Below are 25407 nucleotides of genomic sequence, written 5' to 3' on the forward strand. Positions count from 1 at the left end.
TCACTCTGCTTTTACTCTGCTCTACCCGAGAAGCTTGGAGATTCTTTCAAACACCTTTGAGGAAGCTTCGGACATAGCATCAGCATAGCATCAACATAGAGCAGCATAGCAGCATAGCAGAATGTATCTTCCTTGATCAACACATCACACTTTCACATACATCACATCACATAACACATTCTAGCATGAGAGGATAGAGTCTACTTGGCAGCAGGCAGATCGAAGGAAAAAGGTTCAGTCCATTTTCATGTTCATTTTCATTTTCATCTTCATACTCAGTCTCTCGCGCTCTTTTCTTCAATTTAGACCAGACAGTAGGGGTATCATATAAGAAAATGCAGAGTGCATGTAGTCTCCTGATGTGTAATGCTCCTGTCCCGAGGAATGACAAAGGGAACTCGTGCCGCCTTTTTCCGTGCTGATTGTTCTTCTCGACGCAGAAACAGCAAAGGGCCCATCTAATCGATGCTCTGTTGGAGGCCGTTTGGACTCGACTGGCCACATCAGCGCCATCAGCTTTGCTGGAGGGTGTACATATCCTGATCCCGGCTCCGAGCTCCAACCCTAGATTTCGACTCTTCCCAAATCTCAGTTCTGCTTCATGTCTTCTCACCGAGAGGCAGCCGTCTAGCTGCATCTGTCTGTTTGGTCTCTTCGCGTCCGCCTAGTGTTTTCTGTTCGTCGTGATTGCCTCGGGTTTCCCTCAGCCACCTAACTCGGCCATGGCTTCCTTCCTCTTCTCGAGCACCTCTTTCCTCACAATCTTCGTCCTCAGGCCCTCGCTCGCCTGGACCAGCGCGTCAATGCTAATAGCGTGGTTGGTCATGTTGTGGTTGATGTACGTGTACACCTGTGCCGCCGAGTCTAGTGCCAGGATTGCATTCTCGTTGAGCTTGAGCAACGCAAGGGCGAGTTGGAAGAGAAAGGGTGAACTCGTCCCGTCGTGCTCGTCAGAAGCACTGCCATCGGCGGGTTCTGGTGGGGGATGCGCTGGAGTAACGGGCGTTGACGGCGTACTCAAGTTGAGCGAGGGCAGGTCCACCCCGAGGGTGGGCTTGGATTGAGTCAGCGCATAGGGTGACGCATCCGAGCTATTCAGGCAGAGAATTACATCCCAAACTCGGTAAAGAGCTTCACCACCAGTCAACACACCGGTGTAGAGGGACAAAAACCAGTGGAATGTGCAAGCTTCCAATTCCACGCCCAACTCATCGAGTTTGGCACTCAGCTTTGGTAATACCTCTGCGACGTAGTGACGAAGGACCACTTGATCGGCACGAGCGACCAGCAACGTCGAACTGAAGTATTGGCTGGGCAAAATCACGTCAATGATGGCAACCAGCAGCCAAAAGCAATCCTCGGCGGTGGCGCAGATGAGCAGAAGTGAGGCGGTAATGAGGTTCATGCCTTGACAGTAGCCAATGCGCGGATTGTGCAAAGAGTATGCCCTCAACAACTCCTCCAGTCTTTGCACGCCAGGCCCGTGTCGAAAGAAGACGTTATCCGTCAACGTGCGATGCACGTCAGCCTTGATCTGACTGGCAATGTCAGGATCGATATCGGTGCCTTCTCTCGACCGTGCCACAAGATCTTCATAATAGCCTGGAATTCGTAGAGCACTGGCGCCAGAGCATTCCGCCCAGATCTTTGGTCGCAGTGAGACAGGGATACCACCGAGGACCAATGATCTGAAGTGCATGTACTTGGCTTTCGTCTTGGCAGAACGCCCCAGGGTTGCAATTCCGATCAATTCGCCTTCCAGCAGGTCGGCCTCGGGGGTGTTGTTGGTGGCACGGTCTGGATTGTTGGCCCTCTCTGCTCTGACTCGCCGCAGAAAATCGTTCCACCGTGCAGCCCTCTCGGATTGCAGTGCGTCATACAGCTCCGTGAGCTGTTCAAGGAGTAATTTTGCCGAAGTAGAATCGGCCAGATTCTCGGACTCGGATTCGAGGGTAAAATCTGTCGACGTAGCGGTGACTGCAGAAGACTGCGGCTCCATGACCACGCTGCTACTTGGAAGCGCCTTCTTCGAGGTGGCAGAGATAGAAATGGAAGCCTCCCGACTTCGTTGTGGTGGAGTCAGAGTCCCCGTCGCATCGGCGGTACTCACCGTGACAACAGCGCCAGCAGAGGGTGTATGCGAGAGTAATTCCTTCGGCCGCCCAGAGGACAGAGCTGCAGGAACCTTGAGATAATCTTGCCATGATTTCTTCGGCGTTTCATCGTCGATCGAAGCAGGAGTCGCTGGTCTGTCAATCAAGACCTCGCCAGACTGGGGACTTTCCCCTGATCTGAAGCTGGCTATGGTTTCATTGGCACTCAGCTTGTTCCGTCTATGCGCACGAACTGGCAGGCTCTGCCTCTTCCGCCGCTTCTGATCGTAAATGAAGCCGAATCGATCTGTCAGCAGTCCCGTGGCTTCAACGCTATGGTTCGTCATGGTCGGCGGCAATTGCGAGCTCTCAATCATAGAGTCCAGCTCAACGGTGGGAGGCAGGCTGCTTGCATTCGACTCTTTCCGGGTATGGCTTGGGCTAGGGGTGAGTCGACTGGCAGTAGGTACGCGTTTTGGTGGAGGGCGCCCCTTGACTGTGCCCGTGGAAGGCAGGGAGGCCGAAGATTTATTCGTCGTTAGCGCAGTGTTAGTTCTTGTCTTCGAAAGCGCCGTCTCCGGCTCAGCCGTCGTGTTTTGACCCTGGCCCAGTGACGATGCCCTAGATCGACCGGTCTGGGTCTTACCACTGAAGATCTGAGTCCAGGATGCGAAAGAGCGGTTGGACTGGTTGGATCGTACACTAGCCTCGTCAGCCGCTTTCGGCTTCTTGTTGAGCGTTTTCCCGCCAATGAAGTAGCTGGACGAGTTTGAAGGAGGCTGAAAGATGGCCTGAAGAGCTGAGCCCTTGCTGACATTGGAGCTTGAGACCCGAGGCCGCAGTGTTGCCTCCATGTCCTGGCTGCTTTCGCTGAGGCTGCTGTTTGCTCGGCTCGGGGTGCGACTTGCCCTTGCCAGAGAAGATGCCATTGACCCAGCTCTACTGCGATTGGCTTCAAGCTCCGCTTGTAGAGCCCCGGCTGCAGCTCGAGGGTCGGTACCAGGAACTGGAGCAAAGGTGCTGTCCAGAGGGCTGCTGACCACGATATCGTCGGCCATTGCTTCTGTCATCATGCCATCCAGCGAGGGAGGAGTGCGATCCACAGGTATGGATGATGCCCCGAGGCTCGGGTCACTTTCTCCCTGTTCCAACCGTAGCAGCCGCTTCTCGACCTCTGCAGTCGGCACATTGGTCTCTCGCAGGATCCGCTTCAACTCCCTCTCTCTGTGGTCCGCTCTGATCCGTAGAGTGGATATCTCAGCGTCTCTCTGGGCCAGATCTGCAGCATATTGTCGAACCAGCTTGACGGCCCCTGTTCTGGCAATCAGTCTTTCTATGTGCTCGTCGCTCGCCAGATGTAGAGAACCCGGGATATCCAAAGACGACCGCGGAGAGTCATCAAACAAGGCATTTTGATTGTTTAACGAGGGGGAAGCATTTGTCAAGCCAGCTAGTGTAGCCTTCCGATCCCTTGCCTTTTGCGAGATTGTTCGAAGTGGTTGGCGCAGAGCCTCTTGCGCAATGCTTTTGGCCGACTTCGTCTCCAGCTCGGGCGAGAAGGACGGAAAGGAGGTCAGGGCAGGATCGTCTTCGTCGATGGACCGTGAGGAATGCTTGGAGCCATGGCGTTTAGGTTGCCCACGAATGGTCTTCAGCTGCTTCTTCTGGTCGGCGGAATTGTGCGAGGTCTGCGACGAGGATCGTCTCGACTCGTTGCTGCCATGGTCCGACATGTTGGATGATCACCGCGTCGATCGGTGGGTTGATCTTCTGCAAGCCAACACCCGCATCTTGCACAGCCAGAGCTCAAGTCAGGGTCGATCGGTGAGGACGCCGGCAGTTCGAGAATCCGATGATGACGTGGGCCTCGAAGGTGAGGATGAGGAAGGATAGCGAAGAGTCGGTGAGAGCACAGTGAAAGCAGAGTCAGGGCAGAGTGAAGGCGTGAAGTTTCTGAGCGAGCGGAACGGCAAACACAACCTGCAACCGCCAGAGCCTTGGTTGGGCATCTCTTGTCACAGAAAGAACGAACAACTGATTCACATTTGCTTCGGTTGTGTATGACGACAAACTGCATCCAATCCGCGTATAACAAGGGCGCCGATGATGGCCGTCACGTGACCAGTTGCTGACTTGGAGCCTGCCTGTTGGGTGCGACGTGCAGTAGACGCAGGAGACAACTCCACCCTGTATCTCTTGCATCCTGTGTACCGCAATAGATCGAGGATCTCGCTGTGCTTCATTGGACGCGTCCATCATACGTGAACGTCCTCGTACTCCTGCGAACCCGGCGGCAGTATGCGCGGAACTCTGTGAAGGAGCAAACGCCATGGTTGCTACGCGTTCACCCATGCCCTAATTACAGGAGACATGCCTCCGTGGCCGCCGCGTGCAGATTCTTCACAACCTCCAGACCGCCAAAATGGGCCAGGGGTATTCCATGACCACGCTGTCGGCTGCCTCGGCAAGCATCGATGTGCCTGAGCTGGCCGACCTGGTGCACGAGAAGACGCTGGCCTCCGCCCGTTTCATGAAAAGCGTCCGGGCGCGCAGTCAGCATGGCTTCGTATTTGTCAAGGCGGTCATGAAGCCCTACTCGTCCTTCCGGGTCCACGAATATGTTCGCCAGATCACCGAGGAGAGAAATATCCTTGCTGAGATTCCGAATGCCCTGGGCTACCAGCGGATTGTCGAAGTCCCGAGTGGAGGCTTCCTCGTCCGCCAGTACATGTTCAGCTCGGTATACGATCGAATGAGCACCAGACCTTTCCTGGAGGACATCGAAAAGAAATGGTTGGCCTTTCAGCTTCTGTGTGCCGTGCGCGACTGCCAAGCTCGCAATGTCTACCACGGCGACATCAAGACGGAAAACTTGCTCGTCACCTCCTGGAACTGGCTCTATCTGACTGACTTCTCCTCCTCCTTCAAGCCTACGAACTTGCCAGAAGACAACCCGGCCGACTTCTCCTTCTACTTTGATACGTCGAGTCGACGGACGTGTTATATTGCTCCGGAGCGATTTACGTCGACCGAGATGCCGGATGAACAGGGAGAATTGAACTGGGCCATGGACATCTTCAGTGTCGGCTGTGTCATCGCCGAGATATTCCTCGAGGGTCCCATCTTCTCCTTGAGTCAACTGTTCAAATACCGCGCCGGAGACTACAACCCCGAGCACACTCATCTCAGCAAGATCGATGATCCAGAAGTTCGAGCGATGATCCTCAACATGATCGCGTTGGATCCCGAGAAGCGATACAGTGCAGAGCAGCACCTGTCGTTTTACCGCTCGAAGATCTTTCCCGAGTACTTTTACAGCTTTCTGCATCAATACATGCTTGACCTCACGCGGTCGGCGACAGCCTTGAAACCTGTGGAGCTGACTCTTGATAGCCTCAACGAGTTCGATGATAAGATTGAGCGAGTCTACTATGATTTCGACAAGATCTCCTTTTTTCTCGGCTATGGTCCAAGCAACTCTATGTCATCCTCGAAATCCCCTTTGACGATGAGGGCCAACAACAAGGTGAAAACTACAGACGCAGACCCCAGCCTCTACGATGGAAGCTTGTTGTTTCTCACGCTTGTGGTTGCCAGCCTCAGAAACACTGCAAAGGCATCGGCACGTCTGAAGGCATGCGATCTGTTGGTTGCTTTTGCCGAACGTCTCCCAGATGAAGCCAAGCTGGACCGGATACTGCCTTATATTGTTGGGTTGCTGAGTGACCCGTCGGATGTGGTTCGTGCGGCGGCAATCTATGCCATGACCTCGGTCTTCGAGATGGTTGAAGTCGTCTCCCCGATCAATGCGTACATCTTTCCTGAATACATTCTCCCGAGGTTGAAGAGTCTAGCGGCTGGTCATTCTGGTGAACAAAGTATCCTGGTACGGTCAGCATATGCATCGTGTCTGGCTTCCCTGGCATTGTCAGCTGAAAGGGTCCTTGACATGGTTCATGCTATCCGTGCTGACGGGCGGCTCCCTTCTCTACGGGAAGATGAACTGCCTCCCCAACAATCGTATCAGGCTCTCTATGACTACAGCAGACGCGAGTTTCTTCCACATTTTGAGGACTCAACAGTCGCCTTGATCACAGACCCTGAACCTTCGGTAAGACGAGCCTTACTGGGGTCGATATCTCGCCTATGCATCTTTTTCGGTAGCCAACAATCCAGCGACGTCATCTTAACGCATCTGAACACTTACCTCAACGACAAGGACTGGATTCTGAGATGTTCTTTCTTCGAGGCGCTCGTGGGGATTGCCTCCTATGTAGGAGCTACGAGCCTGGAGAAATTCATCTTGCCCGTGATGGTTGGGTCTTTGACGGATCCAGAGAGCTTTGTGGTTGAGAAAGTCTTTCGGTCACTGGCTCGGATGGCTGCCTTGGGCCTTTTGCAGAAGAGCACGACCTGGGAACTGGTCAGCATCGCGGCCAGGTTTTCGATTCACCCAAGCATTTGGGTACGGGAGAGCGCTGTCCAATTCATTGTGCTCTCAGCCAAGTATATCCCAGCAGCTGATCAGTACTGCATCATCCTGCCTATCCTACAGCCATTTTTGAAAGGGTCAATATCTGCCCTGACAGAAGAGCGCGTACTGGACAATCTGAAGCGACCTCTGCCCAAGATCGTGTTTGACTCGGCCATTAATTGGGCGGCGAGGAAAGCAACCAGCCTGTTCTGGACGGCGGCAAGTCGTGACGCTGCATTGACATTATCGGATCCTACGACGCCGCAAAACCCATCAGCACTTACGAAGCGACTGTTGACCAGGATACCGCCGTCGCAGAAAGACAAGGATGATCAGATCTCTCTGGAAAGTCTTCGGAATCTTGGTATGACAGCAGACGACGAAATCAAACTCCTAGCACTCCGGGAGTATATACTCAAAGTCTCCAGGCATAAACCGTCAGAAGATGCCGATCAGCGACATCGCATGCTTAATAATATCATCGCTCTCAACCAAATCGAGGTCACACCTCAGAACGTCTTCTTCGACTCGCGCCAGCCGCTCAGAGAGAGCACAGGTGGGCCCAGGCGAGCTCAGCAGATGTCACGCCGGGATGAGCGACACAGTCTTGCGGACGCACTCCTCGACGCCTCAACGAGCATAGATGATCATATGTTACGACGCATATCACCTACGCAGCAGTCCAGTGGCACAGCTACGCCATCGACACAACCGATGGATATTCAAAGTCAGAAGCCTTCAGGTGTCCGCGCTACGGCAGGCCCCGCGATAGCGATTGAGACTGCAAGTGTATCTTCCAGACCAAGTGTCTCCAGTGGGACACCTCTGAGTGGAGATAAACTATCCCTGCGGCGCAACACACCCCTCGAACTGAGACATCGAAACAGCGGCTTGAACCTGATGAATCGCGCCGATTCAACCAAAGCAGAGGCGGAAATATCCACCCTGCCCGAGAACGCGTTTGGCAGAGTCGAGGTAGATGGGGCGTTGCACCGTCGCAGTACGGCAGGGCCATCAGCTTTGTCTGTGACGGCTAACGCAGCTGCAAAATCAAGATCGATTTCGCCCCGGCCACAGAGTGGTACTCGAACGCCCCTTTTCGAACCCAATCATTCCTACCAGGGCAGTGACGCAAACGTCCTCCGTCTTCTGGACAATCACTTCCTGGAAAACTTCCCGATCGACCAAATGGACTTTGGCGGCAATCGACCTTTCGCCGAGACCAGAACACCCATCAGGAGAGCTACAGACATCTTGCAGCAAACCACTTCAAGGGCTGCTCAGCAAGAAGAAAAGTTCCGCATGGAACCATGGAGACCTTCAGGACAGCTGCTAACCCAGTTTTCAGAACATACGGCCGCCATCAACCGGGTATGTGCTGCGCCTGATCATGCATTCTTCGTAACAGCGTCAGATGATGGAACGTGCAAGATTTGGGACACCATCAGATTGGAGAAGAACGTCACCTCACGGTCTCGGTATACCCACCGCCGTGCGGACGGGGTCAAGGCCAAGAGTCTCTGCTTTGTAGAAGGAACTCATACATTCCTCAGTGGTGCAGACGATGGCAGTATTCACGCTGTGAGAGTCGACTATCGAAGCGTTGAGGGTGGGGAGACTTCTCGCTATGGGAAGCCAAGTCTCGTTCGAGACTACACCATCCCTGACAACTATACCGTGGACGGCAGCCATGAGTCAATTCGAGAGTATGCGGTGTGGCTTTACCACTACCGTACACCAAGCTCGCAGTCCATCCTGCTCTCTGCGACCAACAAAGGGCGCATTCTCGCCATCGATCTGAAGAACATGGAAACCATCCACAGTATGAATAATCCAGTCCATCACGGCACCCCAACCACGTTCTGTGTGGATCGGAAACACCATTGGTTGCTTCTGGGAACGAACCAGGGCATTCTGGATCTTTGGGACCTCAGATTCAAGCTGCATCTGCGCAGTTTCGGCATTCAGACAGACTCGAGAATTGACCGAATCCTGATCCATCCAACCAAAGGTCACGGGAGATGGGTCATGGTCAGTGCTGGCGGAGAAATCAGCGTCTGGGATGTCGAGAAGATGGTCTGTCGGGAGGTGATGCGGCCCAGTACTTTCAGTCCGAGGAGTGGGAAGTCCCGCCCATACGAAGCATGGTCGCCGGATGAAGAGAACAGCGAGAGGATTCTAGCTCGCTTCGCTAGGCAAGTTTCAGAGGACACCACTTTGACCGAACCACGATTGCACGACCCCGGTGACACAGCCGATGGCTCGCCCACGAAGAAAAAGATCCCTGTGTCCACTCCAACCGCAGCGGCAGTACTGCCCATTCTCGCCATGTACATCGCCACCGACTATACGGCAAGCTCTCATGCCGACAGCCCGAACAAGCACGCCATTCTCTTCACTGGCGGGGCCGACCGCGCTCTTCGGTATTGGGACATTGGTCGACCGGAGAACAGCTTCATCGTGTCTGGACCGCAACTCCATGACTCTGAGGAAGCCGCAGCCACGAGCCTCAGCGTCAAGGCCAAATACAAATACGAGGTCTCTCACCCACTGAGCCTCAGCGCAGGCGCCCAAATCACGCTTGTTCAAGAGAAACTCAACATTGCCGAGGAAGCCCCCAGCAACAGTAGTCGACCCACGCCTAAGCGAAGAGCAGATACTCCTACGCAGATGTCCAGCGGGACTCCGAATCCTCATGCCACAACGAATGCAACTGCAAATGCGAGCGGCTCCTCCACGCCGTCCACTCCGCAGGCAATGAAACCACCGAGGAATACCATTATCAGTGCGGCGCAGCAGCAGTTGCTCCGGACACATTTGGATGCCATCACGGATGTGGTCATGTTGAGGAAGCCATACGGATGTGTAGTCAGTGTAGACCAGGGGGGCAACGTATATGTCTTCCATTGACCGGGTGGTAGGGAGGTAGGGACAGGAGGAGAGGACAAGCTCTCCGCTGAGCAGAAGCGGTGGGGGCGTATCTATAGTTGATATAAAGTACTGTAGACCAGAGCATTGAATTGATCACCTGGGCATCCTGCATGGTACTGTGCACTGCTTTGGAACTCGCATATATATAGTTCCGACGATGTGCTTCATGATGGGATCCCTTCGCAACCGTGCATACGAGTGGCATTTCGCGGAACCTCGTTCCCCAGAGGGACATGATCTTGTCGTCCTCATCGTCCCGGGAAGCTGTACATATAGTAGCTATACAAGTGTCACTCGCTACACGACCAAGACCATACTTGACTTGTCGTGCCGGGCCGCGTCTTGTCCTGGTCCGCCGTGACGAGTACAGTACCATTAATGTATCCTATCCCATCCCATCCCATGACATTCCACTCCCTTTCATGTGGACTCGTCCCATCTCATCTCATCTCACCTTATCTCACTTATCTCGTCTCCTTCTCTTTCCCCTCCGCCTCAAGCCTCACCTGCAGCCCAACAACCTCACCCAACGCGTGATCCCTCGCCCTGACATCCTGAGACGAAGGCACGCCATACGCCTGGACAGTCTGCTCCGTAACGATCCTCTTCCAATCACGAACTGCTGCTGCTTCTTCTTCCTCGTCACGCCCACCTCCGTGTACACTCTCACCCCCGGTTTCGTGCTCACCTTCGTGTACACCCATCCCCTCCATCATAACACTCCCCCCCTGCCGACCTTGCCGATCAACATCCTCCCAAACCCCACGAATCGCCCCGCCGATATTGTCAAGAAACCCAGCCATGCCCCGAGGTCCACCCCCGAAATTATACATCCGAAAGGGACCCCCGACGGCCCACCTAGGCCCCAAACTCGCGCGGACGACCTCGTCCAATTCCTCGACGGTGCACACGCCGCGCGCCACGAGACTGCACGCCTCGCGGAACAGGATGAACGACAGCCTGTTTGCCACAAACCCGGCCGTCTCGCGCTTGATCGTGATGGGGCGGTGCACCGAGGAGACGGCGCGAAAGTACGACTCCGCAAACGTCACGGCCTCGGCCGACGTGTGCGGCGAGGGCACCAGTTCCAGGAGAGGCATCAGGTGGGGAGGGTTGAAGGGGTGGACGACGAGGAGGCGCGAGCGGGCCGATCGTGAGATCGAGACAGCGTCCGAGGTCGAGACAGCGTCTTGCTGCTGCTCCTCCTGCTGCAAGTGTTCGAGCTGCTTCGAGGCCGGAATCCCGCTGGTGCTGGACCATAGGTGAGGCGTGGTCGTGGTCGTGGTCGACGCTGTGTGCCGCAGCACTTCGGACCAGGTGGATTGTTTGAACGAGAGCGTCTCGGGGCCTTGTTCCTGGATGATGGTCGCGCGGGAGACCGCATCCCCCAAGGAGGTGCAGAAGCGGAGGCGGCGTGAGGTGACTAGCGAGGATAAGATGTCGGAGTCGCTGTTGCTGTCGCTGTTGGCGTTGTTGTTGGCGTTTGCGTTAAAGTCTTTGTCTGTGTCTGTGTCGGATCCTGTTGTGGCCCTTCGAGGCATGTATAGTGGCAGCATGCTCGCCACGTGGTCCTGCAGGTCCGGCCGCGGGTCGTACACGGAGATGGTGGCCGACGTGTATGTGAGGTGCAGGGCTAGGAAGGAGATGCCTATGGCGCCGAGGCCGATGAGCGCGACGTGTTGGTCTCCATGGGGGAGGGCGGCGGCGGGAGTCGTCTTCTCTTCAGGGGTTATGGGTGACATTTTTGAACGAGGGGAGTGGAAGTAGGGAGTGTGACTGAAGCAGAGGAGTGGAAGTAGTGAGTGAGTCTGGTTTGGTTGTGTAGTAGATGGTGTGAGTGAATGTGTCCAGTCCTTCTGCCCTTCTGCCCTTCTGCGCTCAGGCGCTCGGAGATGGATGAGATGCCTTTCTAGATCAAAGGCCGATCAATATATCTCCTCAGCCAGGTTACGTGCAGCCCGTCGTGAGCCTCTGTTCTGTCTGCCAGACTTCTCTCCTTCAACGGCGGCAGGATAAATCTTTGCGGTTGGTAGCTTTCTATAGTGCAGTCGATGCGAACTTATCCTCGACACAACAATGCAGCATTTGCTTTTGATGGCAATTGTTCAGGACTGACTCGATCCGCCACAGCGACTACGCGTCGTACTCGCGGCTTCACTATGAAGGTGTCTAGTCTTCCAGCTCCGTGGAGTAAATTCGGAAAGCCTGTGATCTGGGATATCTCGTACGGCGTGATGCGGAGTGCTCGTCTTCGGCCCTCGGCACCATGGACTGAGTGGTACGCACCGTCGATCTTGCCATGCTCGATACAATACACAGTGTTAGCCGTTGTCAGCAGAAGATCAAGCCTCAAATGAATAACGAGCCATCTTATTGAGACGTAATCGGTAGTCCTGGGCAGATAGAGGACAAAAATGTGGTAGATAGCCAATAACAGCCACACCAAGAATTACAAAATATACTTCACAAAGCAAACATCGAAAGCCCAAGCATTGCCCTGTGATCCATGACAGATTGAGGCCCTTCCGTATTCCCTCGAAACAGACAAGTAAACAGAAAGCCGTCTGGGCTGGGCACTACGCCAAAGCTCCTTGCCACCGAACCTAGATCCACGCCATGCAAAATGTGTCGGTCACTATCGTCGCTTCATGCTTCCAAGACTCGGCTGAGGACCGCGCCTCGACCGACAGGTTGCTTGACAACCTCGTCGGCAGCAGCTTCGCCCTTGACGCTCCCGCTCCCGTTAGCAGCAGTCGCGTGGGCACGCTCGGCGTCTTCGTCCTCGACGATCTTGGTCCGCTCAGGCCCGCGAGTGTTGTGGTTCAAAGATTCCCGGTTGGTATAGTTTGTGGGGGCGGTGCTAGCCATGCTCAGCGCCGTACTAGATCTTTGATGGACCAGATCTGGAGTCGGTGGAATCGAGCTTCGTTCGCTCTGCGGTGTCAGATGACCAGTGCCTGAACTTCGAGAGTCAGCGGCCGCAGCCTGGTCAATTGGCGACAAATTGTCGCTATTCTGTCGGGTGTGGCTCGCCGAGGAAGGGGCACCAGCTTCGTCGCCCTCACCCTGCTCATCATCCTCGATTTCGGCGGCTTCGTTGGCAAGCTGAAGACCCTCGACCGCAGCAGCGCACTGTTCGCTGATGTTGCGAATGATATCCGCAATTGCATCAGTCTTGTCACGGAGATGACGATCCGCAACATCGGACATGCTGAGCCCGGAGTAGCGCTTGCTGGCCCGCTTGCTGCTAGCCAGGAGTTTAGTCTCCATCTGAGGTGTGACATCTTGGCCGTCCACTGATGCCGATCTCGACTGCCGCAACGACGCTCGCTTGGTGACATTCTTGAGTCTTTCCCCTTCTTCAGTCATCTCGTCTTGCTCCTCGTCATCTTCTTCTTCAACCTCGTCTTCGTACCCTTCGTGGATGTACTCGGCCAGCTCGGAGGCAGACCCGATAGAACGAACGATGTGTTCCATGTGATGGGTCTGACCGGTGATGAGAGATCGGAGATGGAGAACCACCCGCTGGGCTTCGTCGCGTTGCCTCTGCAGGGTCTGGTTGGTGTGTTGCAGGGCTGCAATTTCTTTTCTGTTCCGGCTCCGCTCCTTCTCGAGGTCCTCGGCGATGCCCTGTTGCAGAACAAGTGCTTCGAGAGCATTGTCACGCTGCCTCTCTGTGCCAGACAACCGAAGAGCCAGACGGGCCGCATCTTCCTTCTGCTGGTCGATGAGCCCGGTAAGTCTGCGGTTCTCACGCTTGTGAGATTCGATCTTGACACGGAGTTCAGCCAACTCCTTGTTGAGGGATTCGACGAAAGCCTGGAATTTCTGGAACTGCAGCTTCCACGTCTCGACTTCCTGCTCCAGGTAGTTGTTCCGCTTGGCGACCTTTGCAAGCTCGGTATCCATCCGTCCTTTGAGGTTGATGAAGTCTTGCCATGCTTCGAGAGCGTCACGAGAGTACTGATTCCGTTCTCGAACTATCTCGTTCATGTGTCTCATGGAGATCTTGGTCATGAGAGGCTTTTTCATCGAACCACCGAATAGAGCTTTGACACCTGTGTTGCGGCCTAGCTTCTCGCAGACGTGATCCATGACCGCCATAACGGCGTCCTGGTTCCACCATGAGGGATCTTGCACGCTCTCGACCTCGCCGCGCAGGACAATGATCTGACCAGCAGGGATGAGCTTGCCACCTCCGTAGGCAGACTTCAGATGCTGTGGCACGCCGCTGATCTCGACATCGCTGTTCAGGGCCTGAGTCAGCCGGTTGATGAACTTGGTTCGCTGGCCGGCTGTCAAAACATTCGGTGGATGATCAGTAATGACCAAGTTGCGATCCAAATCGACCAGCAGGGCATCCTTGGGAGGCTGGAAGAGCGATCGGCACTCGGTGGTGATACCCAAAATGTAGGGCCCAGGCTCCTGAACCATCTCACTGGCATTTCGAGCATGTACGACTGGCACATACAGCCCGCTCCACTCGTACACCCGAACGCAGAATCTGATGGTTTCTGCTGCGATGGTGAGCATGGCGGGGTGGTGACTGGTGAGGATAATGCGACGAGTGGGTGAAACAGCAGCCTCGATAAGCCCCACGATGTTGGGAATACTCAAGCAGCAGTACAGTGGCCACATGTTGAAATTCTGGAAGCCGGTTGGCGAAGATGGGAACTGGTAGCACAGGGCATAGTCCTTCATGTCGATACGCACCAAGTCGTTGAGTCGCGGAGCAGGGAAGCTGAGGATTCTCGACACCTCTTCAGCGTGAAACAGGTTGGTAGCCTTGTTCCAGTGAATCCACATGCCTCGCAAGTAGTCGCCCAACAGGTTGTACAGAGGGTATCTCGAGAGAAAACTCAGACAGTATGGAATCCAGTATGTTTCGTCCGCGACGTCTCTGTAGTCTGTTTCTGTCTTGCGGCGGAGATCACGAATCGTCTCTGCGCGTTTCTCGTCGGCTCGTGACCATACTCGCAGAGCAATGCCGTACAAAGTGTGTTGGGAATCCTGCTGGAGGACGAACGAGTGGTGCACACAATGTGGCTGGCTCCTGCCGGTGCAGATTTCCACGTCATGAGGGAAACAGGCCTGCGAACCGGTCAGTAAGGAAGATGGTACCTCTTTGGTCTGTAGCACCTACCCTCATGGCACTGTGGAGAGCTCTGGCGATTTCGTTATCCGTTTCCAACCTCGGGCTGCTGCCCAGAATCTCGGGGAGCCAGAACTGCCCGACAGCTCCCTTCATGTGTTGAATCTTGCCGTGAGACGGGGCGGGGGCTTTGACCCATTGCGAAGGTTCTCTTCCAACACCACAAACCATATACGCATGGGTCAAGGTTTTGGGTGTAGGTCGATTGTTCGACTTTGCCAACGTCGATGGTAGAGGCTGGGTGATGCGGGAGTGCAGAGACGAGGTTCGGCTGGGGACGATAGCATTGTCGACGGTTTGTTCTCGGGTTGCTGGGCGGTTTGTGTCGCGCGTCTGGGGACGAGCAGCCATTGAAGTCATTGAGGTATGACCCCTCAGAGACGGGCCCATGGTTTCCAACTGGGATGGGCGGCCCTGGCCAATATCCGTACCAGGCGGACGTGAGGTACCTCTGCCGATGGGTATCTCTCTTTTCCTTCACCAGTCAAGCCCAACGAACAAGTTGTGGCACAGAGATAGGCCCAAGAGAGTGAAGGAGGAGAAGGAAAGTCAACGGTCGAAGCCCGTTGCCAGATAGAAGAACGACACCACACCGAGGAGTGGATGCCGATCGCTGCGAGGTCTCGGGATGAAGTGAGGAGGAGATTGAGATTGTTGCGACACACACGTCGAGCTGCAAGATTTCAGGAGTGCATCTGGCATGAGAAGCGAAGGAAAGCGTGACAAGAGGTGTCAGGCCAAGCGGACCGGACGCACATCAAGGTGCCCACCAGAGTCAAGACCAGCACCAATTGCTCCCAGTGGGCTCCGGATATGCAGCTAGCAGGACGAGGCGTGCAGGGGTCAAGTTTCTCATCCGTGCGCGTTTGGCTGCTTTGGGGAGCTCTCGAGCAGAAGCGAGCACGGAGCCCGCACGGAGCTGGGGCGGCCGTTGATGGCCTTCCAGATGGTGGCCGACGGATTCAATGGTTGAGGTGCTAATGTTCGGGTCTGGGGCTTTCAGGCATCATTCTGGGACAGGACACAGACGGAACGAGAAATTAATTGTGCGCAGGACTGTGTGCCGTAGGAGGCTCAAGACTCAAGTCCACGCCCGCCTGACTGACTGACTGACTGCCTGCCTCGTACCTGCACGCCCTCGCTGGGTGCCCCCCGTGCAAGCTCCCTAGGCTAACAGTCTCCCCATCTAAGTCTAGCCAGGGACTGGGCTTGGTGCCTCTTTGACATCAACCCGGTCAGGCGCTATGCCACCTAGAAACCACAGACACGGAGTCGAGCCAGTCGTGGTTGATCTGCCCCTGGTGGCGTGCAGACCCCTGCCAATCTCGCTCCCCTCCTGCCCTCAATTTTAGCTTGCACCCGGACTTATCCACTTGTCTGTGATGAGCTGGGAAGTGCGCACTGTGCAAGGTCGCGTTCCGTGCATGTGCTGGCACTCAACACGAACACGAGAAAAAACTGCAGCAGATGCAGCAGCATTTGTTGCCTCTTTCATCACTGGCTGGCAGCCGGCTTCCGCGCCTTCATCGAGTCAGTGGACAAATCTGAGTTTTCGCTTCTGCGTGCCTCAGGGGTCAGGTCACTCCTCACTGGTGTTGATGGTGTGCACGTGCTACTTCGGGCTGAGGCAAGCATCAAGCCTTCTCATGCCCCTCCCGGACTTCCCGTTCCCGGCACGAAGGCATCATTCTCTTCCCACAAGGTCTGGACCGAAATTGACTTCAACGTGAAACCTTTTGCATCGCCATGTCGATCTCAACGAGCGTGTCACGATGGAATGCGCAGTGTCTCTCCCTGTTGTAATTCAGTTCGGCGTATTTCGCAGGAATCGTGAAGACCGCGCCTGCCGACCGAGCGGAGGATGGATGAACGTCTGTGCAGGGTATCTTCATGGTTGTGACATCGACAATCGTCCAGAGCAGTAGCCGGGACTTGACCATGGTGCTCTTGCAAACAAGACTAGTGGAGCTTCCATGTTGCAGCCGTGGCTGTCAAACAAGACCAGTGTGGCCTCCCATGTTGCGGCTATGGGTTGTCAAACAAGATAAGTGTGGCTTCCATGTTTGCAGCCATGTGCTGTCAACCAGTGGGACCAGACGCAATTGGCTGTTGACTACACGCGCGCAGCATTTCTCCGCGCTCTTGGACGTGGTGGAAATCTAATTAGTGTGGGAACCTTTTCAGCTGTCTGGGAGCTTGATAGCCAACAGGACACTGAACGCCACGGAAGTCAAATCCTGATGATGCCTTCTATCCTCCAACAACAAGCAATCCTTCATCAGTAAACCCATGTCGAGTCTGTATTCCTTGACACTAGGGCGGTAGCACCATGCCTGTAAGCCGGAGACAGTGATACTTTGACACAATTCGATTACCACGAGATCAAGCATACCTCATATCTTCCGATCGCCTCACAGAGCCACCAAGCTGTTTTTGTCCATTTGTTTCACACCAGGCTGAATATCCATTCCATCCTGCAGCACGTTCCGGGCAGCCCCTCACTTGTGGAAAATGTCGTGCTCGTCATGACTTCTACTCCGTACGATGGTTCAGCTTGATCGCGCCGGACTAGCATACGAGTACATACTCGTACTTTCACAACCAGAAATGCCGATGCATCGATCACAAGATGGGTACTCCACATGCGCCAGGCAACGTGTCATGCAGCACGCAAGGCCTGATGAGATCTATTCCGCTTGCCGAAGATGACTGCATGAGGTGCAAATGCAATGCAAGATTCCACATCCAATCGACACACCCGATATGCAGATTCTATGCTAGAACATGCCGTACGTACTGGTAAGCGATATGGAGTCCACTCGCTAGAACTCTTATCTGCCAGTCTACCAGGATGTGTATTTCCGTTTCTAGCCGCGCAGGGGACACAGTGAGCTTTAGGGTTTATGCTTCTTACCTCTAGAAGCAAGTCACGGTCACCCTCACGGAGGAGCCCCTGAATCCTTGGTCTTGTACACAACTGCCGTGTGTCTCTGGCGCGCTCGGGCAAGTCGAACCACCTGGGTGGGCACCTTGTCGATAATATGGATGGGCCCTCGGAAACATCTGCCATCGAGGAGGATGTCGGTGTCGCAGCGCGATTGTCTAGACCAGAGCCGATGCAGGCAAGTTAAATAACCATATCGTATAACCATATTCCGTGAATTCACTGATAGATGGTAATTAAACGAATTCATGGTGGTGTCAGCTTGGCCATCATTGAGGGCCACCGCATTAGCTCATGATCCCTCTCAGGTAATCTATCCCGAAGCGTCTGGATCTCGCTCTTGGGTGCCTTGCGAATCCACCAGGCGGAACGATGCCTCGCCATAAGCGTAAGGTCACGGACGCGAATCACCATTGCACATGGGCTCTTCTCTATCACACGCTCGACGAATCGTCCTGGAACGAAGAGTGCAAATCGGTCAGATAATCTCGCGCCAAGGGGCCGTTGGTTCTTGAGTTGGAGCTCGAACATTCGCCGGGCTTTTTGACTTAGGAAAATCCAGGACATTCTTGAGGGTGATAAAGTCTGCGAGAGTCATAGTGAGACCGCTCTTCTCGGCCCCTCGTGGACTTCTATTGCCTGCCGGTGATAGTTCGATATCTGGGATTGACCAAAAGACCACGTGACTTGTAGACAGAGGAAGACTCGCCTTCACTCGGCGCCTCCAACATGTTTGACAATCACTCCGAGACATTCGGTGGAAGGCTCTGTGATAGGACGAGCGGGCTGTAGTACGATCCCGAGCGACCTCCTCACGAGCAACCGTGAACAAATGGCAATATGAGTGTAGTCGAGTAAGTCGGGAGTTTTGGAAGCGAGAGTTCGCGCAGACAAACACTAGAGCATTGCAATCACATTAGGCATTATTCACCCATCACCTTGAAACGTGTCTGCAGCTCCAAGATCGAGCAAACGGGCTCCAGAAGACCTGAAGATCAGACAAGTTGTAGAGTCTGGATTTCTGTCCATCATACCTCGCATGTATCACTTGTTTACCAACGACTCTACGGAGTACGGAGTACTCCCAGCGCATTGGGTGAGCATTGCTGTCGAGGCGCCACATTCCAAAGGTGCGCCTCAGCCCTGCCATGTCCTGCTCAGTGCTCAGCCATGCACCCTGGCTCGCCTGGGTGCCTTCAGTGACAATCGCCGTCCCTGTGAAAGCTAGCGTCGTTGCTTCCCCGCATGCGGAGGCTTCAGCCGTCATCTTGCATTCCATCCAAAAATTTATGAAGCCGCGTCCCTCAAATGCGATGTCCGTTCCACCTGTGGCCGTGATCTTACGAACTGTGTTGCTATGCCGGATGAGGGCAACGACATCTTGCTGACTGACCTCTGTGCAATTTGGTGAGCTTCGTGTACCTTCCACTGTCACGCCAGTAAGCAGCTAACCTCCTAGCAGCCACATCAATCCGATCAAATACACCTGCCCTCGCTGTGGCATTCACACATGCTCGCTACCATGTGTCAAACGACACAAGTCATGGGCACAATGCTCGGGCGTTCGAGATCCTACCGCATATCGCAAGCGCGCTGATCTAGCCACGCCCGCCTCGATCGATCAGGATTTCAACTTTATCACTTCTGTCGAAAGATCACTCCAGCGAGCTGACGCACTGAGTTCAATTAACACTACTGACCTGGCCCCAAGTGGCCTCAGGCGCGATCGCAAGTCCAAATTCGACAGCGCTATCGAAGAGAGAGGTATACGCTTGATCAAGGCACCCAAAGGCCTATCCAGGAACAAGCAGAACAAGTCCCATTGGGCCGGTGAATCAAAGGGTGTCGCATGGACAACTGAATGGATACACTACGATGGCCGCAAAAGGAATACGATTGTGTTCGAGTCAAGCACCGTTGGGGAAGCTTTTCAAAGTGTGTTCGCGCGGAAACCTATGCACAGCCAGAAACGCAAGCGAGGCTCCTCTGAAACAGAGTCTGCGCCAGTTGCAGAACGGGAGGTTCCATCTATTCAAGCAAACGGAGACAGTCAAATCAGTAAGGAGAGTGTAGAGAAGGCACAAGACGTCCCACTGGACATAGGTTTTCGGTCAACTGATCCCACCCCAGTCCAGTCTGGGGCCATGGTCGAACATATGTCGGACAATGACCAAACCAATATGCGGCAACGAGTTGCGGCACAACCACTGGAGGATATCCACTACTACCTCTTCAAACCCAATACGACGTCGAAAGTAAAATGCTTAATCCCAGTTGCCGCAGACTCGAAACTGGTTGACGTCCTGCGCAATCAGACACTCCTGGAATTTCCAACCTTGTACATTCGGCGGGAGGCGCCGGAGGCATTGCCAGAGCCTTTTGTGGCAGAGGCAAAGTACAATGAATTGTATGGACTGGACGTCTCCACCAACGTGCCGACATACGCACCAGACGGTGAGCTGGAAGAAGGCGAGGTCGTCGACCTACACAGCATTGACGAGAAGAAAGTCTTGGAAGTACTTCAGAAAGATCTCAATGGCTGAGTTTTCGATACGGAGTCTATGACATCTCTCAAGCAAGTTTGCCTGGTACGAACGGATGTCCAGCACTCAGTCCACCACAAACTGCCCAGGCCTGCCCATTGACGTAGCTAGCCTCGTCACTTCCCAAGAAGAGAGCGACTCTGGCGACCTCATCGGGCACCGCACCCCTTTGGAGCGGATTCAACTGACCGATCTTTCGCTCCGTCCCTCGACTTCGTGCTTGATCATACATGGGCTTGGTCATACCCGTCTCGATCACACCAGGACAGATTGCATTGACCCGGACTCCCGTACCACTCAATTGGTATGACATGGTCTGGGCCAACGACACCACAGCAGCCTTGCTGGCCGAGTAGTCCGTGCCTCCTGCGTTCGACCTGAGACCAGCCACCGACGCCGTACCAATGATACTCCCGCCAGGATACTTCTTCTCCGGGCCCGTCTTCTGCATGGCAATGGCCGCATACTTGAAGCACAAAAACACGCCCAGAGCGTTGACCCGCATTGTGTTCATGAACGCCTGACTCGAGATATGCTCAAAAGTACTGGGCACGCCAGTGATTCCTGCATTGGCGAACATGATGTCCAATCTACCGTATTTCTCCAACGCCTGGTCCACCACCGCCTTGACTTGCGACTCCTCGCCAACGTCAACCTTGACCGGGTGGATCTCGACATCGGGGTATAACTGGGCCATTTCCCGCTTATGCATTTCCAGGTACTTGTCATCGTAATCGCAAATGTAGACTGCCTTGGCGCCGTTCTGGGCGTATTGATGCGCGGTGGCTCGACCGATGCCAATGGGGGAATTGCATCCTGCCACGGAGCGTCAGAAAGGTATTGCCACAATATATATGTGTGCTCTTGCTGATCCCACCTACCTGTCACGATGGCGACCTTTCCCTTCACCCTTGGCCCCGTCGAGCTGTCTGCGACATGTCTCACGCGGGGTATTTCTTCGAATGTGCCCTCCGAGGGAATGCCTTCGGCGAGCTGCTTCGAGAGCGCCGCGAGGCGTCGTTTGGGGACGGCCGTCATCTTCGTGCTCTTGGTTGTGGTTATGATCTCAGCTCAAGGCAGTCGTCCCGCCGACTGTGTCGTTTATGGAAACACTACAACGTGCTCGACAGAAGGACCCGATCGATATCTCGAGATACCGTGATGCGTTGATATGATGATGGGATATCCCGTTATAACGTAGGACGTGCGTGAGCAAGTAAATGAATGCGTCTGTATGTGTCTTGCGCTTCAGCTGGAAAGAGCTGCAGAGAGTGTATGCTTTTGAATCCTCTTGATCTATGATCACAATAGCAATCTTACACGAGCGACGGCCCGTCTTTCATATACACGACCGTCGGTAGACTCGATTGGTTTCTTACTGTACCCGGTACCAAGTACTCCGTACAGCGCATGCAGAGGATTTAAGTCCTTCCCTCGCTGGCCGGGCGCAGGCAAACTGTGGAGGACGACGGGTGAGAAAGAGCCGAGGCTAGACATCCATTTCGAGCATGATCCGGGGTATTTGGCACACTTCGTACGTACAGTACGACGCATTGTGGAATCAGTGCACCTAAACTGTGCAATCGGCAATGAGACGGCTAACCAGTGATCACGGTGACAGTAATTCAACACCGTCTTTGTATACCCTGTTTCCGGTGGAACGGCGTCAAGTGGTTGTTCTACATACATCATCACGTTCAACGTTCACCCGGTCCAGCCTGAAGGATTTCCATTGTAACTGGGTAACTTATGCAACATGATACTTCTACAAGGCGCCCGGTGACACCGAACTATGCTCAAGCGGACGAGATAGAATGGATAGGCGGACTTTGGCTTCAAGGTCAATGGCTGGAAGCATTCTCCCAGACTCGCAGTAAAGGGAGAGAGTCTTTTACTCAACCGCGACATGCACGGACTACTTCTGTGCTGCTAGCACTCCGCCGTACTCGATGCTTATGTCAGTAATTGGAGTAAAAAAACAAAAAATAATTTGCACATCATAGTGCGGAGTGTCTACGCCTGTCTGCGCCTGTGCACCACATTTCTGAAGTGCGCTCAGACGGGCAAGAAATTGACTGAATACCTGATCTTTTCCTCCAATAGCAAACATGTCGAAGCGCACAGCCGAGGACCAGGAAACCCTAGAGTCTCTCAAGGCAGGGCAACGGCCTGACGCAAGCGCCAACGGTGAAGCGACCCTCGACTTTGAAGACGAGTTTGAGGATGAGTATGAGTCCGAGGACGAAATCATGGAGGCCGGGGTCGATGGGCGACCGGATGCTGAAAGAGAAGCCGAACAGGCACAGGACGCGATGGAAGTTGACTCGAATAACCAGACCTTTATTCCTGGGCGATCGATCCTACAGCCGGGAATGTCGCTCACCCCCGATCCTTCTACGTACGAGATGCTGCATCTGATGTCCACAACCTGGCCTTGCCTATCCTTTGATGTCGTACGAGACAACCTCGGCGACAACAGGAAACAGTATCCGAGGACACTGTATGCAGTTGCGGGGACGCAGGCCGAGTCGGCGCGCGCGCGAGAGAACGAACTGTATGTTTTGCGGTTGAGCAGTCTTTCAAAAATGGACCGCGGAAATCAGACAGATTCAGAGAGCGACAGCGACGACGATGAAGATGATGAAGGCTCGTCAGATCCAGTACTAGAGTCAAGGTCAATACCGCTTCCAAGCACGACTAACCGGATACGAGCGTTTCAGCCTACCTCTGCTGCTTCAGACCCGACGCAGATATCCCAGACACTGACTGCCACATGGCTCGAGAATGGTCAAGTCCTTATCCACGACGTCAGCCCCTACCTACATGCGCTCTCAACGCCCGGCTACACCCTCCCTCCTAATGCCTCCAAACCACTCAGCACCCTTCGAATGCACAAGGCAGAAGGCTACGCGCTGGACTGGGCTCCGGCTTCTTCACACCCTAATGGCCGACTCCTCACAGGCGATAATGCTGGTCAAATTTTCAGCACACAACGAACAGAAGGTGGCGGTTGGGTTACCGACACGAGACCATTTCTCGGTCACACGGATGCAGTGGAAGAAATCCAATGGTCACCAAACGAGAAGTTCGTGTTTGCTTCGGCAAGTTCGGACGGCACAGTCAAGGTCTGGGATGCTCGGAGTAAGAGTCGGAAATCGATGATCGATGTCAAGATCAGTAATACCGATGTCAATGTCATGTCGTGGTCGACCCAGACATTCCACTTGCTTGCCACCGGTGCTGATGATGGCGAATGGGCGGTGTGGGATCTGCGGCAATGGAAGCCCCAATCTGGAGCAACTCCTGGTTCCCAGCTCAAGCCTAGCCCGGTTGCCGACTTCCATTTCCATAAAAAACCTATCACTTCGATAGAGTGGCATCCTGGTGACGACAGCGTGGTGGCAGTCGCCTGCGCGGATAATACCGCAACGCTCTGGGATCTAGCGGTCGAGTTGGACGATGAGGAATACGGCAAAGAAGCAGGTCTTGGGTTGGGTGAGGGAGCTGAAAAGGTTCCTCCTCAGCTATTGTTCATTCACCACGTTGAAGATGGTAAAGAGTTGCACTGGCATCCGCAAATGCCCGGGACCGTCATGGTCACTGGTGGGAGCGGACTGGGCGTCTTCAAGACTATCAGCGTCTAAACGAAGGATGGTGACGACTTGCAGCGTCAGGGCGTCACCAAATGGGTATGGGCACAATGAAGATATGTAGAGCAATGGACAACCAGTACGAAAGCAACGTTGCGCCACAGCGCTGCTTCACTTCGATGAACGAGAAATGTCACCTTTACAGTCAGTCTCGACATACTGGGCTTGAAATGCGGCTTCCAGTCCACCTAGCTTTCCACTGGCGCACGAAGAATCTATTAGCCTGAAGCATGCTCGAATCAGTCTGATCGGCCTGGACGCATACTCATGCACAATTACTCTCCCTTCTTGACTTCTGACATACCCTTTCAGATCTGCTTCTTCATCTTTATCGGCGTTACTGGACCACTGTATCTCGCTCTGTGGACACTTGATATCCTTCTAGTCTTTGTTCTGGACAGGCTTTACCTGGGTCTTCAGGCAATCTGCTGCACCACGGAAGACATGGACCGGTTCACGCGCATCAGAGAACATTATCTGCAGGGGCAAGCTCGAACAGATTTACAAAAAGCGGAACACCCACCAGCGACGCCAGGATTGGCCGCAGATCTTGCCTTCGACTTCGACTTCACAGCATTGAATATCGATCTTACACTCGGCGTGGACAGTTCAGCGCCCAAGTTTTCTTCAACCTCGACCGCACAAGCTGGAGATCTTCATAATGGCCAGATCGGTATTGCCATTTCCGACTACGGGCAGACCGCTCAGCGAGGACGTTCAAGAGTACCAACGCCTTCCACCATTTCCATACATAAGCCGAACGAGCCAACTGGATATAATGAAGAGGTTCTCGCGCCCGTACCATCCGTTCCGGATGAGATGCGCATTCGATTCACCACGCGGGACGAAGAGAAGTCGACGGGACCGCCATGCTCCATCTACTCGAAAGAATGGAGACAGCGGGCGCGGAAGATTATCATTCCCGCGGAGCAAACTGCTTGTGGTGGGCCAGCAGAAGTCACCAGTGTTGACTCTGACACTAAGATTGGTGATATGGCGGCCGTGGGCACCTCGCAATATGCAGACAGACTTGTTGGCAGTGGGGAATCATCATCACTCGAAGATCAAGCATGCGCTGTGACGGGACGACAAACACCGGGTGCTGCGTCAGGGGCATTTCAAACGAGTTCGCCGGACCAAAACATCCATCAAGGAAAGAATAAGAGAAAGCGATCTCGGACCATCAGGAAGATTGTCTCCGCTTTCAAGATCTGGCGACCCCAGAAAGGGACGTAGATATTCAACGGTCCTGGATCCTGGGAAAGAAAACGTTATGACCATACCCACGCCTATCTCGTCCGGTGTGCTTTCTCCGTCTGTTCTGAGCGTGCCACGGACTCTAAGTCCAGCCTCCTCGAACCAAATGCTCCAGCTTGACAATCCCAGGTTTGGCGCCGCTCTTTTTGCAACAGTCGCACAGAAGCAAGGACGCGCCGGAGCTCGAGATGATATCAACGATAATGCCAGTTCCTCTGGACCTCTTCGTGGTGGAGGCAACGTCAACTCCGCCTACCCGGAATATATCTGGGAGGATGAGGAAATCGGCCGTCTTGGGGAGCTCTCAGGGCGACGATTACCGCGACCTCAGCGCCGAAGACGTCGTACTAGAATCGGGAGTGC

The 25407-nt window shown here is 54.3% G+C and overlaps 8 protein-coding genes across 8 annotated transcripts; 4 read left to right on the top strand and 4 right to left on the bottom strand.

Annotated features, from left to right (window-relative positions):
- Positions 1–703: 703 nt before the first annotated feature.
- Positions 704–3826, bottom strand: G647_07300 (uncharacterized protein; the record flags this gene model as incomplete). The annotated part of the gene is made up of 1 exon (XM_008731616.1): positions 704–3826. The coding sequence occupies one exon, from the start codon at positions 3824–3826 to the stop codon at positions 704–706; it is 3123 nt and encodes a 1040-aa protein (XP_008729838.1).
- Positions 3827–4515: 689 nt separating this feature from the next.
- On the top strand, positions 4516–9477 carry G647_07301 (uncharacterized protein; the record flags this gene model as incomplete). Its single annotated transcript, XM_008731617.1, has 1 exon — positions 4516–9477. The coding sequence occupies one exon, from the start codon at positions 4516–4518 to the stop codon at positions 9475–9477; it is 4962 nt and encodes a 1653-aa protein (XP_008729839.1).
- Positions 9478–9962: 485 nt separating this feature from the next.
- On the bottom strand, positions 9963–11240 carry G647_07302 (uncharacterized protein; the record flags this gene model as incomplete). Its single annotated transcript, XM_008731618.1, has 1 exon — positions 9963–11240. The coding sequence occupies one exon, from the start codon at positions 11238–11240 to the stop codon at positions 9963–9965; it is 1278 nt and encodes a 425-aa protein (XP_008729840.1).
- Positions 11241–12144: 904 nt separating this feature from the next.
- On the bottom strand, positions 12145–15040 carry G647_07303 (uncharacterized protein; the record flags this gene model as incomplete). Its single annotated transcript, XM_008731619.1, has 2 exons — positions 12145–14589; positions 14642–15040. 2 exons carry the CDS (start codon positions 15038–15040, stop codon positions 12145–12147), a joined length of 2844 nt encoding a protein of 947 aa, XP_008729841.1.
- A 3911-nt stretch (positions 15041–18951) lies between these two features.
- G647_07304 (uncharacterized protein) lies at positions 18952–20137 on the top strand (the record flags this gene model as incomplete). Its single annotated transcript, XM_008731620.1, has 2 exons — positions 18952–19001; positions 19057–20137. 2 exons carry the CDS (start codon positions 18952–18954, stop codon positions 20135–20137), a joined length of 1131 nt encoding a protein of 376 aa, XP_008729842.1.
- Positions 20138–20165: 28 nt separating this feature from the next.
- On the bottom strand, positions 20166–21175 carry G647_07305 (uncharacterized protein; the record flags this gene model as incomplete). Its single annotated transcript, XM_008731621.1, has 2 exons — positions 20166–20953; positions 21019–21175. The coding sequence occupies 2 exons, from the start codon at positions 21173–21175 to the stop codon at positions 20166–20168; spliced, it is 945 nt and encodes a 314-aa protein (XP_008729843.1).
- Positions 21176–22245: 1070 nt separating this feature from the next.
- G647_07306 (uncharacterized protein) lies at positions 22246–23781 on the top strand (the record flags this gene model as incomplete). The annotated part of the gene is made up of 1 exon (XM_008731622.1): positions 22246–23781. One exon carries the CDS (start codon positions 22246–22248, stop codon positions 23779–23781), a length of 1536 nt encoding a protein of 511 aa, XP_008729844.1.
- Positions 23782–24231: 450 nt separating this feature from the next.
- Positions 24232–25023, top strand: G647_07307 (uncharacterized protein; the record flags this gene model as incomplete). Its single annotated transcript, XM_008731623.1, has 1 exon — positions 24232–25023. One exon carries the CDS (start codon positions 24232–24234, stop codon positions 25021–25023), a length of 792 nt encoding a protein of 263 aa, XP_008729845.1.
- Positions 25024–25407: the final 384 nt, after the last annotated feature.

The sequence above is a fragment of the Cladophialophora carrionii genome (assembly GCF_000365165.1).
Source record: "Cladophialophora carrionii CBS 160.54 unplaced genomic scaffold supercont1.6, whole genome shotgun sequence".
Lineage (NCBI taxonomy): Eukaryota > Fungi > Ascomycota > Eurotiomycetes > Chaetothyriales > Herpotrichiellaceae > Cladophialophora > Cladophialophora carrionii.